The 17,633-nt window shown below is 40.1% G+C and overlaps 1 protein-coding gene and 1 pseudogene across 2 annotated transcripts in view; both read right to left on the reverse strand.

Moving 5' to 3' along the window:
- Positions 1–257: 257 nt before the first annotated feature.
- LOC131455997 (uncharacterized) lies at positions 258–10,638 on the reverse strand (annotated as a pseudogene).
- Positions 10,639–13,461: 2,823 nt separating this feature from the next.
- Positions 13,462–17,633, reverse strand: part of slc41a2b (solute carrier family 41 member 2b) — a 35,644-nt gene continuing 31,472 nt past the window's right edge. For both annotated transcript variants that reach the window (XM_058626022.1, XM_058626021.1), the window contains one exon: positions 13,462–16,028. In XM_058626022.1, the coding sequence (XP_058482005.1) occupies positions 15,843–16,028 (186 nt within the window). In that variant the 3' untranslated portion in view covers positions 13,462–15,842. The remainder of the gene's footprint in view (positions 16,029–17,633) is intronic.

A 17,633-nucleotide genomic window follows, 5' to 3' on the forward strand; every position in this document is an offset into this window, starting at 1 on the left:
CTCTATGGATTTTGGTTCAGGAGAGTTTCCACTAAGAAAGGTTGTCTTACAACGTAAAATGGTGAATTTATTCTGAAGATATCATAGACTAATGCTGGTGAACCTTTGGTCAATGGTCTAAAATATGCGTTTCCCCACTGGCAGCCATGTTTTCAGTCAGATTGTTCATCAGTACCTCATTAGGGGTGTCAGGATTCTCCAAATCCTTGAGTGGACGAAAATCATGATGATTTTAACATCATGATTCGATTCAATTTCTATTCTTGAGTCTTTATTTTTTTTTTTTCATTTAGCGTAGATTGGTCAGCTATTTTTAGACTCTTCTTTTTGTGAGCCTCCCCCAAGCGTTCTTCCCATGGCACCGTCAGCTCCATGATGAGGATGTTCTTGGTAGCCTCTGAGACCAGAAGTATATCTGGCCTCAAAGTGGTGCTGACGATGTGCTGCAGGAATCTCAGCTGTTTCTCCAGGTCCACTAAGAGCTGCCAGTCCCAGGCTGTTGACAGGATTCCTGCTGCCAGTCTTGTGTCCTGGCCTTGGCTGCACTCCTGCCTTGACAAACGCTATTGCGCTGGTGATGTTCCGCACTCGGCTGCAGCTGCTGATACCCTTGCTGATGGCATCCACAATCAGTTTCAGCACCTGGTTATGGTGCCAGGTGTACTGGTCCTCGCCGAGAGCTTTTGGGCAGGAGCTCAGGATGTGCTCCAATGTTCCCCTTGCTGAGCACAGAGAGCAATTCGGGGTCTCCACCTTCCCCCAGATGAAAAGGTTTTCCGGGCTAGGCAGGACTGCCAGAATCAGGAAGGTGATGCGGTATGGCTCAGCCTGCCATAGGTCTGTCCAGGTGACTTTTCGGTCCATTGCCTGCTCCCACCTTGTCCAGGCCGCTTGTTGCTTCAGACCAACCGCTCTGCTTGATTTTCCTTCCTCCACTGCAGCCCTCACCTCCTCCTGAATTAGCCTCCGCTTCTCTTTCCCCTTGCGCTCCCTCTACCGGGGTGTTGGGAACAGCCTCAAGCCTACTCTGCCATAAGCCACCACGCCCACCAAATGTTTTTGGTGCAGCCGGGATTCTGCATCCAGCACAGCAGCCTCAGGCCTCCACTTCCTTCCCATCTTCACCTCCACTCCAGCCTGGGCCACCTTTGGGTCTCTTGAGTCTCTGTACATCAGCACCTCTCGAGTCCACGTGACCTTGAATTCCTCTTCCAGAGACTTCGGGGCAACCGGAGCTTCATGTTGTTCCCGTAGAGGGCGATGTTACAGAGACTTCTGGGCAACCCCAACCATCTCCTGAGACAGCTGCTGACCCTCCTCTCCAAGATCTCCACCGTGGAAATGGGGACCTCATAGACAAGTAGCAGCCTTGGCAGAATACCATGCTGGTTAACCCACGCTTTAAACTTGCCTGGGAGGCCGGATCTGTCAACTGCTCTTAGCCAAGTGTCTAGTTCCTGGCAAGTGGACTGCACCAATGAGGAGTCCTTGAGGCTGCTGTCAAACACCTTGCCCAAGCTCTTCACTGGCTTCTCAGAAATGGTTGGAATTTGCTTCCCTTCGATGTTGAATCGAAACCGGTAACCTTGCCCTTCTTCACCACTAGTGCTCTAGACTGGCAGTGGGGAGAAAGGAAACCTTAAATCTTAGTCCGAAGGGTAGGCACCTTCCACCGACGGCGACAGTACAAATTCAGACTGAAGAGGTTGATCTGCACATTCCAAAATCAAAGAAGCCTTTCTGACCACTTGTCTACTACAGTATACAGGTCAGTAAGCTGGACTTGACTCCTCACTGGAACCTTACTGGCCACTTTAACAAGGTTACCAAGCCTGTTTCTATTGGCAAGGGTCAGGTTTACATACCAAGCAACAATACAGAACATAAAAACTGATTCAATAAGACTTCTATAAAAGAGGGTCATCATTTCTGAGAGGACATTAAAAGATGACATTTTCCTCAAGAAATAGCGCCGTTGCTAAACTTTTGTTGTGGAGGCAAAGTGAGCTTCAAAGCATAATTTATCATCCACAACCACTCCCAGGTATTTATAGCTGTTCACCAACTCAATATCTGCACCTTTAATGATGGTTAATACAGGGCAAGGACTGGACTTCCTAAAACTGACCATCATATCTTTTGTTTTGGACACATTTAGTTGGAGGAAGGATTATCACACCAAGATACAAAATCATCTACAACAGGCCCATGAAGAAGCTCATCCCCTTAAAGAAGACTCACAATGACAGAGTACATTTAAGAATGTGTCTATTTGCATAGTTGCTGCGACAGTCATTAGTGTACAGAATGTAAAGTAACAGGGGGAGACAGCATCCTTGAGGAGATCCAGAGGAGGACTGAAGCTGATTTGAAAAGCAGCCATTTACCCTCACACACTGGGACCTGTTTGTCAAGAAGTCAAGTATCCAACCAACAAGATTAAAATCCAATTTAAAAAGACTGATTAGCTTCTCTGCTAACAGATGTGGCTGGATAATCTTAAAAGCAGATGGGAAATCCATAAACAGTCGTGCCTGAGCTTTTGATCCCTCAAGGTGGCGATACAGAAGATGTAACAGTGGCGTCCTCCACACCTCTACCAGGCCTGTATGCAAATTGTAGGGGATCCAATAATTCCTCTACCTGCGATAAAACTTCACTTTTAATGAGCTTCTCCAACATCTTAATAACTAAAGATGTCAACGCCACAGGCCTGAAGTCATTTTTATCTTTGCAACAGGGACAACAGTGGAATGTTGCCATAACCTAGGGACCTTTTGGTGCTCAAGGGAAAGTGTAAAAATAAAATGGAAGATGTTGCACAGCTGTTCAGCACAAGATCCAAGAACATGACCACAAATGTTGTGAGGTCCAGGGCTCTCTTTTTAGTCTGTTTTAAGTGTTTTTCGACACTTGACGTCCAAAGCAAAAGCAGGAAGAGCTGTGGTGCTGTCCTTTAATGTATTCATCGTGTCCATGGAGTCATGATTATCAAATCTTAAATAGAAAAAGTTTAAATCATCAGCCAACAGAATTAACACCAGTCAGGGCAATGTTCCTATGACCTCTATCAGTACACCCAGTCATAAGTTTCATAACATTCCAGGCTTCTTTTAAGTTATTACTGCGCAGTTCAGCTTCAATTTTGTCCCTTTTAATTTCAGACCTAATCTCCTTTTAAGTATCTTTAATCGCCGTAACATTAACCTCCTTTACTCCTATTACCCTCCGTTTTTCCTTTTTCAAATCAAGCCCTTAAGTGCTGATGAAGCCCAAGGTTTATTATTAGGGAAAAACTTCCCAACGTTAGTCGGAATGACATTGCTGCATGTTCAGCATGAATAATTACACTGCAACACAAAATATGCAACATTTTACCTCCAGGCTGCAGTGCAGCTGAGATGCCACTCTTCTGTGGTGAGCTGTCTGCACTGAAACAGTCTCCAGCTGCAGGCTGATCCAAAGACATTACAGGAGCTGGACCTCCTAGTGCTGAGAACAGCCACATGTCACTGAGCTGGTCATATGGCAGGAGGTCCCACAGGCCCAATTTGGGCTTCACCACAGATGAAACATTTGGTTTCTGAGCACCTCAGATTCACTTTACTGACTGGTCGATTTGGACTCAGACTATATATTTGAAAAAGAATTATAAATTATAACTAATAATACAAATGTGTCACATGAGGAAGGATGGAATTGTGTGCTGCATTGAGTTCAAGTGTATGCAATCTGCAGATCGTTCAGATTTTGACTCAATCCCATTTCACCCCTTGCCACATTAACTTAACATACAACACCGCCTGACCTTGGGAAGTTTCCGGCGACAAATGGAGCACACCGTTAGCCCTATCCTTCCATTTTGTGCATTGATATGTAGGTATAGTGTGGTCTACTTCTTGATGAGGTATAGCGGGGAAGTGTGAAGGCTAACTATTCAGATGAAGAGTTTTCAGGTTGAGAAGTTTTTCCTAAATTAACCATAACAAAAAAAAACACCTATTGCTAGCATCATCAAGCTAATACATGTTAGCATGTTGTGTAGCTATGCTGACCACAACAAAACTTGTTTATCTTGTCTCTTGTACATATACTGGTCCACCAGGATTCCCAGGTGATGAAGACATTTTCTGACATGTCTACACTAAATGTGTAGTCCACGGTACAAACATAACAAGTGAAAACAAATATGGTGCAGGGTTTTTTTTTTTTTTTTTTATTATTACCCAATTTGGATACGATTTGTTCACCAATTCAGAAATTATAGGTGTTACAGACTTAGCTGTTAATCACTACATTATGCACACATTTATATTGTATATTGTCACAAATTGGCATCTTAAGAAAAACTGGGTCCTCATATAGAAAGTTTGGGAGGGCTGAATGTTTACCATTACCACTTTACACACATTCCAATGAGAAGGGATAGGGACAAGTTAATGCAACTAATTGTAACAGGGTCAGGAGAGGACCCAAATGCAGCACATTTAGGCAGACAGTCGATAATGACTTATTTTTCACCTTTTCAAAAGGACAGTTCAAAGATGGCACAATCTTGTTAACTTGCTTTGTGGAGTGCAGCCGGTGATCCCTGTGGCTGCGGCAGCGAACAGACACTGAGGAGATAGCAGCAAATGGATCTGAGACTGAGCTGTTCCGTCACAGCAAGCAGACCGAAGACAGGCGGGGAGCAGGCAGAATCCGTAGTCGGGGGTGAAAGGCTGGGTCAATCACTGGGACAGAAACAGCTCAGGGACAGGCAGGGTCGATACCAGGGAATCAGTCCAAAACCCGCTGGAGAGACTAGTACGAACAACAAAGAACAATCTGGCAGTGAGTGCATGGTGGAGAGGAGGATATATAGTGGACTGATTAGTGATCAGGTGCAGCTGCTGTGAACAGGTGAGTGGAGTTGAGCTGATGAGGAGGGAGAGGCTGGTGATGAGAAGGAGGGAGAGAAGAACTGTGAGGGGAGAATCATGACACTTATCATTAACTCATTATAGATAATCATAGCTAATCTTCCCCTAATGATTCTCTATGTTTTTTTGTTTTTTTTATATCTTCTAGTAAAATATTATTTGGCTTTTCTTAATTTACTTAAATGTTATTGTTTTAACTGAGCAGGCAGGAAACAGTGCAGGTGACTTTTTCAAGTGTCATAGACAGTAGGGACATTATCTTCACGCATGCTGCCTCCTCACCACTCCACCATCCTGATGCCTTGTGTGACAGTTTCATTTGTGTTATAGTCAAACTCGCTTAGTCTCCATGACTGAGCTAAAAACACTAATGAAAAACTGTTGTGTGTCCTAAGTTGGACTTGGTATACAGTATATTTTGATTAATTACGCTGTATTATTTTGTAGCTCTGTAATATTGAGCTATTTTGATCATGATCTCACTTGGAAAATTTATTTTGATTTTACGGAACATCCTGGTAGAATTAAATCAATCAGACGTGCATATTTATGCATAAATAATGTTTCTTCAAGTTGTTCATTCTGTCTGAGCTATAAGGCAACTTCCTGTAACAATATAACACTTTTTTGTCCCCTTTTTTTAAGAAACAAATGCAAATGAAAGCCTCATAAAACTGTGGATCAAAGATTGTTAATTTGCTTGTTAGAAGTTTTAAACACTTTGTTTTATCATTTCAATTTGGTAAAGGTGGTTAGTAACACATTTTCCTGGTGGTTGACAAAGTCAGAAGAGACACTTTTTATTGTTTTACACGCACTTTAATGAAGCTGCAGCTGTGTTCGGGAAGGAAATCTCTCCTCATGACTAATTTCTGAGGATCTTGGCTGAGTTTGCCAGTCCTGTCAGATGATTTATGACACTCTCAGTCAGTGTTCCTAACCTTTTATATGTGTACCCACTTTCTGAAGATGAGAAACCGATGCGTTCCACCAAATGTATTAATAATTTAATATTTCTACTTTCTGTAACAATTTGTATTATTTGTAATAGTTAGAAAAAGCAATTACCAAGATATACTGTTTATATTTCATTAATGCATCACCACTTAATTTTAAGATTGTCTGTCTTATTTAATCATGCTTAAGTTAAAAGGCTGGAAAACCCACCAGTGTAGTACTAACACTGACAAACACGCAGAAGAACTGAACAGCGCATGCAGTTATCAGTGTTTAGATTTGCAACGATTCATACTTATAATAGAACATTGGAATTTATAATCTTTTGTGTTTTCTTCTTGCTATTTCATTAGATGTTGTTAAAACAACTTAGAAAAGACATTGATCAGTTGCTTTTTAACTTTATTTGGAAGAACAAAACTCATTATATTAAATCTGTCTTATGTTAAATAACTATAATAATGGTGGCCTCAATTTTCTTGATTTTAGTACACTAAACAACACATGGATTAAGCATTACTTAAAAGAAACCATTATCTCACATCAGGTTTTTTCTAATTTGGGCAGTCTGAAGTTTCATCTACTTTTTAACTATAATATTGATCAGATACATGTCTGTCTCTCTGTCTCTCTGTCTCTCTCTCTCAGATTTTCATAAGCAAACCCTTTTGGCTTGGTCTATTATTTATAAGCACATTTTTTTTCTCCTAAAAGATATTTTATGTGGGGTTTGTAACAAAAATAAATCTTTAATCTCTTTTAATCTTTTTTTGACAATTGGTCCAGGAATGGACTCACTGGAGTGAAGATTTTTAATTACCATGAATGTCTTTGTCATTATAAGATCCCTGTGACTTGTTTTTGACGCCACCATGCTCTATACGGGTCATACTTTTCCACCTTCTATCATGACACTATCGCTGGATCCATTTGACACACCTGTAGGGAAATGATGTTGTCAACCAGCGTCCTGTAAAAGTAACACAAAAATCCTATCTTATTCCAAACTGAACAACTGTGTCGCTGTCCCATATGCAATTGCTACCTGGAATTAAACTTGTTCAGAACTTATGTTGGGGAAACATCCCTTCCCAATAGTTTTCTACTGGCCAATAAAATTAAATACAATTCTTATAAGATCATTCATTGCTGTCAAGTCATTTTTAGGAAGATTCAATAAGGACATTGATGTGTCTTGCTTTTTGTAACATGCACCCAGAGACTGTTTTCCATTTATTCTAGAATCTATATTGTTTTATATTGGACTATATTTATGTTTAAGTACTTTTGTACTTTGGATGATTTATTATTTGCTTTTACAGGCTATAGGAGAGAAACACATTTTTTGTTTCTAATCTCATCATATTTCTGGCCAAGTTTTATATTCCTAAAGGTAAGGTGTTTTATTAAACCCTCTTTTTGTACCTTTAAAAAGGGAGGTGGAGTCTTACAGTAAAACAGTATCTACCTCTTGCAATAGAAAAACTGTGAAAACGTTAGATGTGTGCTCCAAATTTAATGTATTTTTATCATTTTAAAATATATATACTAGGGATGCATCGAAATGAAAATTGTTGGCCGAAACTGAAAATCAGGAAACAACAAATAAACAAATAAAGAAGTTAAAAATTAAAAATAAGTAAATTAATTAATGAATGGAAACGCAGCATTATTTGATTAAACCGGATGTTTCATTGCACTCAAGTGATGACGTGCAAGGTTCAAACGGAAACTTTTCATTCTGCCTGAAATATTTCCTCACTCTTTGTCCCTCTGTGGTGACAGGAAATGAATGTGTCTGGGGCATTCACACTTACATGAGTGAATGTAGATATAATGGCTGTCAGCCTCCTCCTGCTGTCTGTGTTTGGTGCCAAATGAGAACGACACGTAACTAAGTAAAGACGGATCGAGCAGTGGTTCACTCTGAGAACCCCAAGCTCCCGCTGAAAGCTGAGTCATCCCCTCTCGGCAGCAGCGACATCGATCTTCCAGTGTTGGGAGAACAGTTACTGTCAGAGCAAAAGACAGAGGACACGGTGGTGAAGGTACAGAGGTCACGGTGTCACGTCAGGCCACTTAGCTGCTGTCTCCCAGCCACTGTGAGAAATGACAACATTTACGAGAGCGGGATGTTGCCTGACAGTGTGGAGAAAGACTCTAGGGGAGCACAGAGAACTGCACGTCAAAGCAGATCAATACATTTCAGAGAGTATGAACACTGTTGCACATAATAAAGGTCTGTGACTCTGTCTCGCTAAGAGCTGCTGTTTCTTTGTCCAGAAAGGTTGAGCTGAGGTGGTTCAGGTCAGAATGCTTCCTGATTGACTACTTTGGAAGGTCTTCTGAGCAACAGCGTCAGGAAGAACCTGGGTTCTGGGATTATATTTCTCATCTGGCTTGGGAATTCCTTGGGCCTCCAGTAGAAGCTGTAGAGTGAGGCTCTGGAGAGAGATGTCTGGAAAACCCTGCTTACAGGACGCTGCCTCCATGATCTGATCCAACATAAGCTTAAGCACAGAAGTTATGTTTTGGGACAAATTAAACAGGATTTAGCTTCATTTTAAGATGGAGGTTCATGAATGTATCCTTTGTTTTAGCATGCAATGTTTTCTCATCAGGGGCCACCAATCTGCCACATGTGTGAACACAATGTTAGACTGCTATTAACAAGGCAGGTCTACCTCAGCAGCAGCTTTACATTGGTTTTTATTCACAAATAAAAACCATTATACAGTTTTAGCACTACTCTGCTCAAATCGACTCTCCTTTTAGTACCTGCTCTGACGATACTGGAATGTGACGTCGACAGACTGCCGGCCACTTATAAGTGTGACGTCCGACACAAGAATCAAACTAAACAATGTCGAACTGTGGATCAGTTAAAAGACTTAAAAATCCTGTAAAAGTGTTAATGTCCAACATTTAGCAAGGACATTTCTAAAATAACAAAATTTAAAAGAGGAGTCTAGGTGTATTTAAAGGCTACCACTGCGCTCCGGTCATGCAGCAATTTGGTGAACACGTCTTTTTAATGAACTGATTCTAATGATTCAGTAAACTGAAAAGAACTGCTTTGCTAGTTTGTGTGTGTGTCGCATATAAATGACACCACAGCAGTTTTGTGCAGCCGTGCTGTGAAGACCCTAACCCACATTGAAGAGGTACTATGAAGTCATGGAAAATGACGTACCTGATACAAAAACCGAGTAGAGTTGAAGCGACTAGAGCTGCTAAAACTGTATCATAGAAAGAGCATCATGTCCACCGGCTGTGGCTCGTTCGCACACACTTTCAATACATCACTTTCGACATTGCTGACAAAGAACCAAGTAGAACTGTTCTACTGTGGGCACCTTCTAGGCTTCCTGCGGGCGAGCAGGTGATTGTGGGCATTAAAGCTAATTTCAGAGCGGCACTGATGTGCACAAGTGTTGCTAAAATTGCTCATGTCTGAAAAAGGATATACGGCTTTGGAGCTGAGACCGCTCTTAAAAATAACATTGGTATGAAGGTGATTATGTCACGTCGAATCCTCATCATACATCGGTATTTGATTACTGCTACTTGGTTGGGAGTTAAACGTCGGTTTTGTGATGTCCAAATGCCCTGGCTTGACTGTGAAGACCGTGAGAAATCTGTTTCCAATTATGTTGTGAAGCATCTCTTGTTTTCCTGAAAGCCTTGGGAGCTGCTGGGGGATTCACAAGTAAGCTGCCATATACTGCCAGACCTCCCAGAGGCCCCTGGAGGATGTCTGGAGGCTTACAGCTAGACATAAGGGTGGGCTGGAAGACTGAAAGATGAGGAGTTAGATTTCACAAGTAGCTCCTGTCTGGGTCACTGCTGCTGAACCGCACCTCCAAAACCTCACAGCTGCATTTATCTGCCAGAAGTGCACTCCAGCTTGTTAAAAAAATACACTGTTGGGGCTTATTTCAGTGGTGCCAGCCCACCTGGTATGTGCAAGTACTGTGAGAAAACACAACCTTTTCACCTAAAGGTAATGCAACATGCAGAATAAAGTATAACCAACAGCTTGAATCAACTGAGTCACGTTGAAATGTTCCGATCTTACCAGATAAGCCACTTTACAAACTCAGTTTTGGCAGAGTAATGCTTAAAAGTTTAGTCTGTGTGCACATATACAGCTGTCCAGTTCTGATGAGGACAATGTGTGGATTCAGAAAGAATCTTAACACTGAAAGGCAAGAAATTGCAGCACTGGAATGTTTTCAACAAAGTTCAATTATTTCAACTCAACTACTGTAATTATAAAAACTACCAGATTGAACGTAGTGGTCATTTTGAGCATTATTTGTATTCCGGGTTCCCACACATATTTTACCAAACTTCCATGTCTCTATTGAAGTAGTTTAACAAAGGTTGGCCCTTATAGTTACTATAGGACGCTCTTACTTCGATGTGATAGCCCTATAGCAAGCTGTGTAGCGATAATGTAACTTGTGGTCTTGATGACCACTCAAAGCTGCGTTACAATACAATTTAAAGCACAATTTCTCTCGCTCATCTTTCTAAACTACACAGGAGTGAAAAAAGAAAAGAATAAACAAATCTGACTGCCACAGGTGGGTTTCAAACCAGGGTTCCAACTCCTTACCAGCTGAGCTAATGTGGGTGACACAAGTCCCGCCCATAAAGTCCCTGGCCATAAATAATACATTATAAAACTGAACCTGCGAGTCGCACAAAATCTCACCGAGGGCCGTGATTGGCCCGTGGGCAGGACTTTGGACATGGCTGTCCTATGTGATATCAGATCATCCCGAATTAGATGTCATCCTGAATTAAATTTTCCAAAACATTCACTTAATCCCAAACCATTTCCAGGCCTGGAAAACAGTTTTTCTAATCTCAAAACTCTCTCAGGAATTTAATAACTGTGGGAACCCTGTGTATTATTTAAATATCCAATCCAATCTAAAAAAAAACAAAAAAAAACTAAAAAAAACCCTGCAGTGTCAAGATTGGCGATAAAAAACATCAGTATAAACACATATAAAACTTAAAAAGCCCCAAATGGGCAGTCTTATGGTTACAGACAAATATAACTGTATTTACTAACTGTTGTGCACTAAGTGTAGTATCATCATGAAAAATGAGTAAAGCCAACTCTGCCTGTAGTGTTTCATGGGTTTAGTGGGCCGGCCTTTTTCATTAAGCAGGAAAAATGATCAAAAGCTAACATGCTACGGCATTGATCTATGCACTCAAAAGGACCACGATGGACTTAGAACCCATGTGTGTTTTGTAGAAATAAAATAAACATTTCAGATTTTATATTTAGGAAACGTAAAGTTTACATAGGTATAGGCATGGGGGATTCTGTTTAAAATAGATTTTTACTTTCAAACAAATAAACAAGTAAAAATGACCATCTTATGTTCAGAAATGATGGGAGTTTTGCATTTTTCTGTCACACGGTTCACGTATCCCATTATCAATTAGCGCCAATTTTGTCCCAAATGTACTTAGATCTTTGCATCAACTTTATCTATAATCATATATTTATTAGGTCTTATACTATAAGGCAGGGGTTGGTTAGTAAATTTGGCCTAAGCAAAAAATGATATCTTAAGAATAAACCTTTGGCACACAAAGAGCAGTGTGTTGCTAATCCCAATGAATGCTCACACACTTGCTGATATAAATTAGTCATAGCTTCTCTCCTTAATAATGAATTAAAAAAAGAGTGCGCCATGATGTGAGCTGTTGTTCAGATCTCTAATAATGAGGAGTTTTTAGATGTTGTAAAAAAAAAAAAAAGAGTGCAAGTGATTCTCTCAGCCATTGAGAAAATCTATACGCTTGAATAATTGACACGTGCTGCCTTGATCACATGAGAGGTGAGAAAATCCATTTGACAATGTAAAATAAAAAGTTTTGAGCAGCGTTAAAACAAAGGAACTGGAAATCCATCAGTTACAACCAAGAACTCTGAAGTTAGACCACAGTCATGGTCTGACACACACACACAAACACACACACTCACACACACACTGGCATTGACCTTTAACGTTTTAAATTTGATTTTTAAAGCTGTTTTCATGAGAAGCCATGTAACCAGAGATACATGTCTATGCTTTTATCTGCTTGTGCTTCTCTGTAAAACAGAACATTATTTATTTATAGCCATCAGAATGTGAAGAGAATTTCACCAAATGACATCAATATGGCATCATTTTTGTGCATTCTTTGTTTTGTAGGCTTATTCTTGATGTTTTGTAAGATCATACTCTGTTTTGTTGTCGTATTCTTTGCTGTGTAAGCATGTTTTGTTCATATACTCTGTGATTTGTAGGGTCATACTCCGTTCTGTTAGCGTATTCTTTGTTTCGTCCTCCGAGTAGATCCAAGATCCACAGGAACATAGCCCACAGATGCATGTATGCAACTTACTTGTCGCTGCTATGGATGGCGTGATATAATTTTTTCGTGTCAATATCCCAAACTTGAGTATCTACCGATACCGATATCAGTCACATTCAGTAATTTCAGACCTTTCAATGATGAAGCATGAAAAACCTGAAACATGAAAAGCTGTTGCTGATTTTTATTTCCATTTTTATATTCTGTGTATAATGAATTTGTATAATTTTTAAATTTTATCGTATCGTGTGTTGTATTTTACAATTTTATCTTCCTGATATCCAATCCAGAGATTTGACCACTATCGGACCAATACTGATACTGAGTATTGTATCAGCTCATCCCATGTGGGCAACAGAAGAGTATGTTTTTTGGCCTCTCAGGGATAATCATTCCATGTTACGTTTCCTAATTTCCATCCATCCTTTATCTAAGGATTTTTTTTAAGGATTCATCGATTATCAGAATTGTTGATAAATTCATTCATCGATAAATGAAGTCAACTAGCTTACTTTAGTTATTAATTTAGGTGTAGTAAAAACATTCTTTTCCCCTCAGTCCTATATTTACTGTGTGTTTCTTTTGAACTTTAATTTGTGTGTGTTAATATATTCTGGCATATGTCATATTAAATGCAATCATACCAATTAATTACTTAAAAAGTGATGGTTTACTAGCTGATTGGTCACACTAAATGTGTACACACATAGCTGTGTCAACAGTGTTGACATGGATATAGAGAAACTGTCAAGAGGAGGAAAGTCTATCTATCTATCTATCTATCTATCTATCTATCTATCTATCTATCTATCTATCTCTATGGGGAATAAATAAGGAAGAAAGCATCCATTTTGACTGGGTAAACATCATGTTAGTGAAGCACAGAGCAGTGCTACAGAAAACTGACAAATATAAGTAGTAAGTAAGTAATAAGAGACACTTTCATGTTCCTCCTTGGAGACATGAGCAGCTGTATGTTGGGGGGGGGATAATGTGTGACATCTGCACAGGTTTAATCAAATGGATGAGCGTTGTCTGATCGTGTTGTCACGGAGACCATCTGAGAACATACATCATATTAGAACTGGGAACTAAAGTTTCACCTGCTGTATTTGTGCAATGGCTGTCATGTGGATCAGAGGATGACTGCTCGCCAGCTGCACTATCAAGAATATAACCTGAAATGAGACACTTTCAAAGTGAAGAACATTTATTTAGACATTAATGGCTTGAATGAGCCACAAAGCAAACAAAAGAGAGAGAGAGAGAAGAAACTTAAGACAATCAGACAATGTGATATACAAGTACTTTCATGCCAGTGAAAAAATCTTCAAAAACAGAATAGTCACTGGCGTACAGCTTAAATTTGAGTACAAAAGGATCATCATGTTATTGCACTGTATTATAATGTCTTAGAAGGAAACTTGCATTCATGGCATGACAGAGAGACATATTTCACCTTAATTGGTGAATCTCAAGAGGCACATATTGGGAAAAGAAAAAGCACCACCGGCCATATTCTCACGCTCATGATAAGCTGCTCAATTATAACAGATTGAAGGTGGTTGGATTTTTTTTAAGCCAGAGGATTAACCGCACCGTTTCTCCAAGAGTTGCAGGGACTGACTCTATATCAAACTTCTAGGTAAAGGTATTATGTGCACAATATTAGTTTGATATGAGACTGACTGAATTGACATAAAAGCTGATAATTAAAAGGGATACTTTTGAGGTGAAACTTAACTCTGCACTAACTGGCCCTGCACCTGGAACCAACAAACATGGCTGCCAGCAGGGACACATGAATACAATTTTAGATCTTGACCCTCTTAACAGAAGCCTAATAACATCTAAGCCTGCTTAAGTCTAAATTATCATAATGTTTGCCACTTATCTTACAATTCGACATAAAACAAAGAGAAAATCAATGTTTTTAGCTCAGGGGGGACACAAGAGCACTGCTGTGTCGTTTGGTAAGTTTATGTGATTAGGGCAAATCTTAATAAATGATTTCTAAACACTAAAGTCACAAAACAAATTTGAACTTACTGATACAGCCATTACTAGATCAGCCATTGCTGTATGCTGTGATGTAAAATTGCTGGTTTTCTCTATGGAATCTGGTATGGGAGAGTGATCAGTTCACAAGGCGACCCAATCTTCAATTTCCTGATGGAAAAATATTGGAAGGTGAATCAGGAAATTCTTAAGATACCATAGACTTAAGCGCACATGATTTTTTATTAGGCAAGTCTTTTGTTAAGGGGCTACTTTATACACTATATTTATATATACACTACCAGTCAAAAGTTTGGACACACTTCTTCATTCAAGTAAATGGAAAGGTGTGTCCTAACTTTTGACTGGTAGTGTATATATATATATATGTATATATATATAAATGTATTTTAAATCGTGTCCATGGAGACGGCCATGTTTTCACTAACAAATTTACTTTAAGTTTATTTGTTTAAGCTCATACATATGTATGTAAACACTACACATATGTGGACAGCATGTGAAAACAAGGATGTTGGAGCAGTGTGTAGCTGTCATTTAACAATGCACATGATGATTGATCTACAGCAAATCATGGACGTCCTTAAATCCAGCTGTCATGGCTACATACATACAGTACAAGACTGAGGCTAAAGCTCACTCTAAATACAGCCTTACTGGTGCCTCCATTGGGGTCAAATCCAAGGCGAGCTGTGAAGAAATGTCATTCCTGAATACCTGCTTTTCTACAATTGGACGATCACTGTTTGGGGGACGGTTTTTGGCAGATTCTCAACACTTGACTATGCTTTGATGTGTTTGAAGTGTTGGCTGTCAGGCGGCAAAGACACTTTAAATTTCCCTTCCCATTACAAATGTATTATTGATTTAATTGTGCGCCTCTTCCAATGCAAACATCACACACTACAATGACTTTAGCGAGTTCTTACTTCAGACACACAGTAAACACAGTGACAGTGCTGGACTGTAAACACTGGACTTACTCTATAGTCCCTAGAACCAAAATGACACATGAGGCAGATTAGAAATGGGCAAAACTGGTAAACACCACAGTATTCAGAAGGTGATCAGATATAATAATTATAATAACAACAGGTTTCCCCTCTCTTGGCGTACACCCCATTTGCCTCTATCCGTGTCCGTGCACTGACAAAACAAATGCTGTGACACAGATGGTGGTAAATCTGCAAAATATAATCCAGCTAATCAGATTTTTTTTCAGGAGAAGACCTCCAGTTTATACTCATCCAGGTTTCTTTAGCATTGTGGCCTGGTGTTTTCCTGATCACCTTTTTCAAAAGCAGCAATATACGTGTGCTTTGCTGCAAATAAGATAAACATTGCTACAGTCCAGATTTATGAAATATAATGTCTTAAAAAAAAAGAGCCGGGAGCAGGAAATAGTTTCAGAGCCATCATGTGGTTGAAGTTCATTCAGTATTTCGTGAAGCGCATTGCAGGAATGTGCCGGCCAGTGACAAAGCAACCGATTTCCCGTAAGGCTTAAGATGTCAGCTGGCGGGCAGAAGAGTTACAGTCGCGCTGTCGTTACCCTCAGTCACCCACATCACTGTCCCGGTCTCCTATGAGCCACAGGAAGTGGAAGCTGAGAGCCAGGAAGGCGGTGCCCAGCAGGTCTCCCAGAGCCGTCAGATAAGGGATGGAAAAACTGTCTGGGTCTTTGCCGCTCCGCCACATTGAGTGCACCATCCAGTCTGCAATACACAACAACAACAACACCTGAAAGAAAGAGAAAAGCATTAGGGATTAGAAATGGTCTGTATTTATATAGCACATTTTCTATTCCCATTCACAAGCTGTAGTCAGGAGCAACATGCGGTTAAGTGTCTAACATCGACGTGTAGACTAGGGGAGCCAGGAATTGACCCCACAACCTTTGAGTTGAAAGACAACTTGCTCTACAACGGAGCTACTGTCACCCCATAGCCAAAAAAAGCCTTTGAATTTACATGGTGTCATGAGTGATATAATGTTGATCATTTGTTTGCAATGTACCACACTAAGGCCTAATTGTCAAATTTAAACACTTTATTAACAATAGTATTGTTACATTCATGTTACCAATATGAATGTAACAATAACCAGTCAATTGGAAACTTAACTGTAAAAAGAACAGAAGTCATAAGGAGTTATGTAGCTGTGTTGCTCTGAAGGTCCAGCAATTGGTTGTTAAGGCCACTAAATCTACTCAGACCTCCAATAAATACTTCCTTGACATTATCATACATGGAAGGCAACACCTTTGTAGTAACTTGTGTCCTGGTTTCCATTACGCTAATTAAATGCTTAAATCCAGATTTTTTTCACCGCTGAATAAGGTCACAAACACGCCTACAGCAACAGTTTCCTGTGATTGGATGGTACCTGCCCACTTGTACGTACAGGTGTAAATACACCCGAGGACAGATTTTTATCAGATCTGCCAAAACACTTGGGGAGGTGGTAAGAAACGCACTTCTTATCAATCTGGTCATAATGCGTCTCCGACCACCTCCACACTCGTTCTTTACACCTGGACTTACATGTGGTCAGGCGCTATCTGATTGCAATCCGATCACGGAAGACACATTTTAACGCCAAGTGTAAAGGGGGCCTATCTATGCAAAAACACAGCCCCAAAGTTTTCAAATTAAAATGGAGCCAGCAACAGCGACACAGTTTACCATGTCTGGGGCTTGACTACACTGGGATAGTGTTAATGGCAGGTGCACCCGTAGCAGAATTTGTGCATGATAAAAATAAAATGGAGTAGTTTGGGTGTAGGCAGTTAACCTAACCCTTATGTGCAAGTCTAAGACTACGGGAGGAAGCTGGAGTACCCAGAGAAAACCCTCCACACAACATGTCAACTCAGGATTCAAACCAAGAACCCTCTTACTGTGAGGAGACTGTGCTTTCCACTGCATCACCATGACGCCCAGTGACGAACATTACACCAGCTTCATATTTATATGTTAGCTAAGAGCAGCAAAATGCCTCAGTACAGCCTCACTGAGCTGCTAACATGGCAGCAGTCATGTTTTCTTCAAAATGACAACAATAAGGGTAACAATCAAGGTTTCCCTAATTTCACTAATTACTGGATCTTGTAGAGGTGGGTCTGAGTGTTCATTCATTTAAAAAAGAAGTGTATTCAAGATTTGTTCTTAATGGTGATAAAAGACGGTAAGACAAGGTAGACTGAGTGTAATTTATAACCTATAATTACAAAAACAAAAAGCCTCAAATAAAGCAATTAAAAGGCTTGTATTGTGACAAGTGCTTGTTTCACAATGCCACACAGAACGGCACTATCACTGGCCATTTAGTGGAAACAGCGGAGGA

The sequence above is a fragment of the Solea solea genome, chromosome 3 (genome assembly GCF_958295425.1).
Source record: "Solea solea chromosome 3, fSolSol10.1, whole genome shotgun sequence".
Taxonomy (NCBI): Eukaryota; Metazoa; Chordata; class Actinopteri; order Pleuronectiformes; family Soleidae; genus Solea; species Solea solea.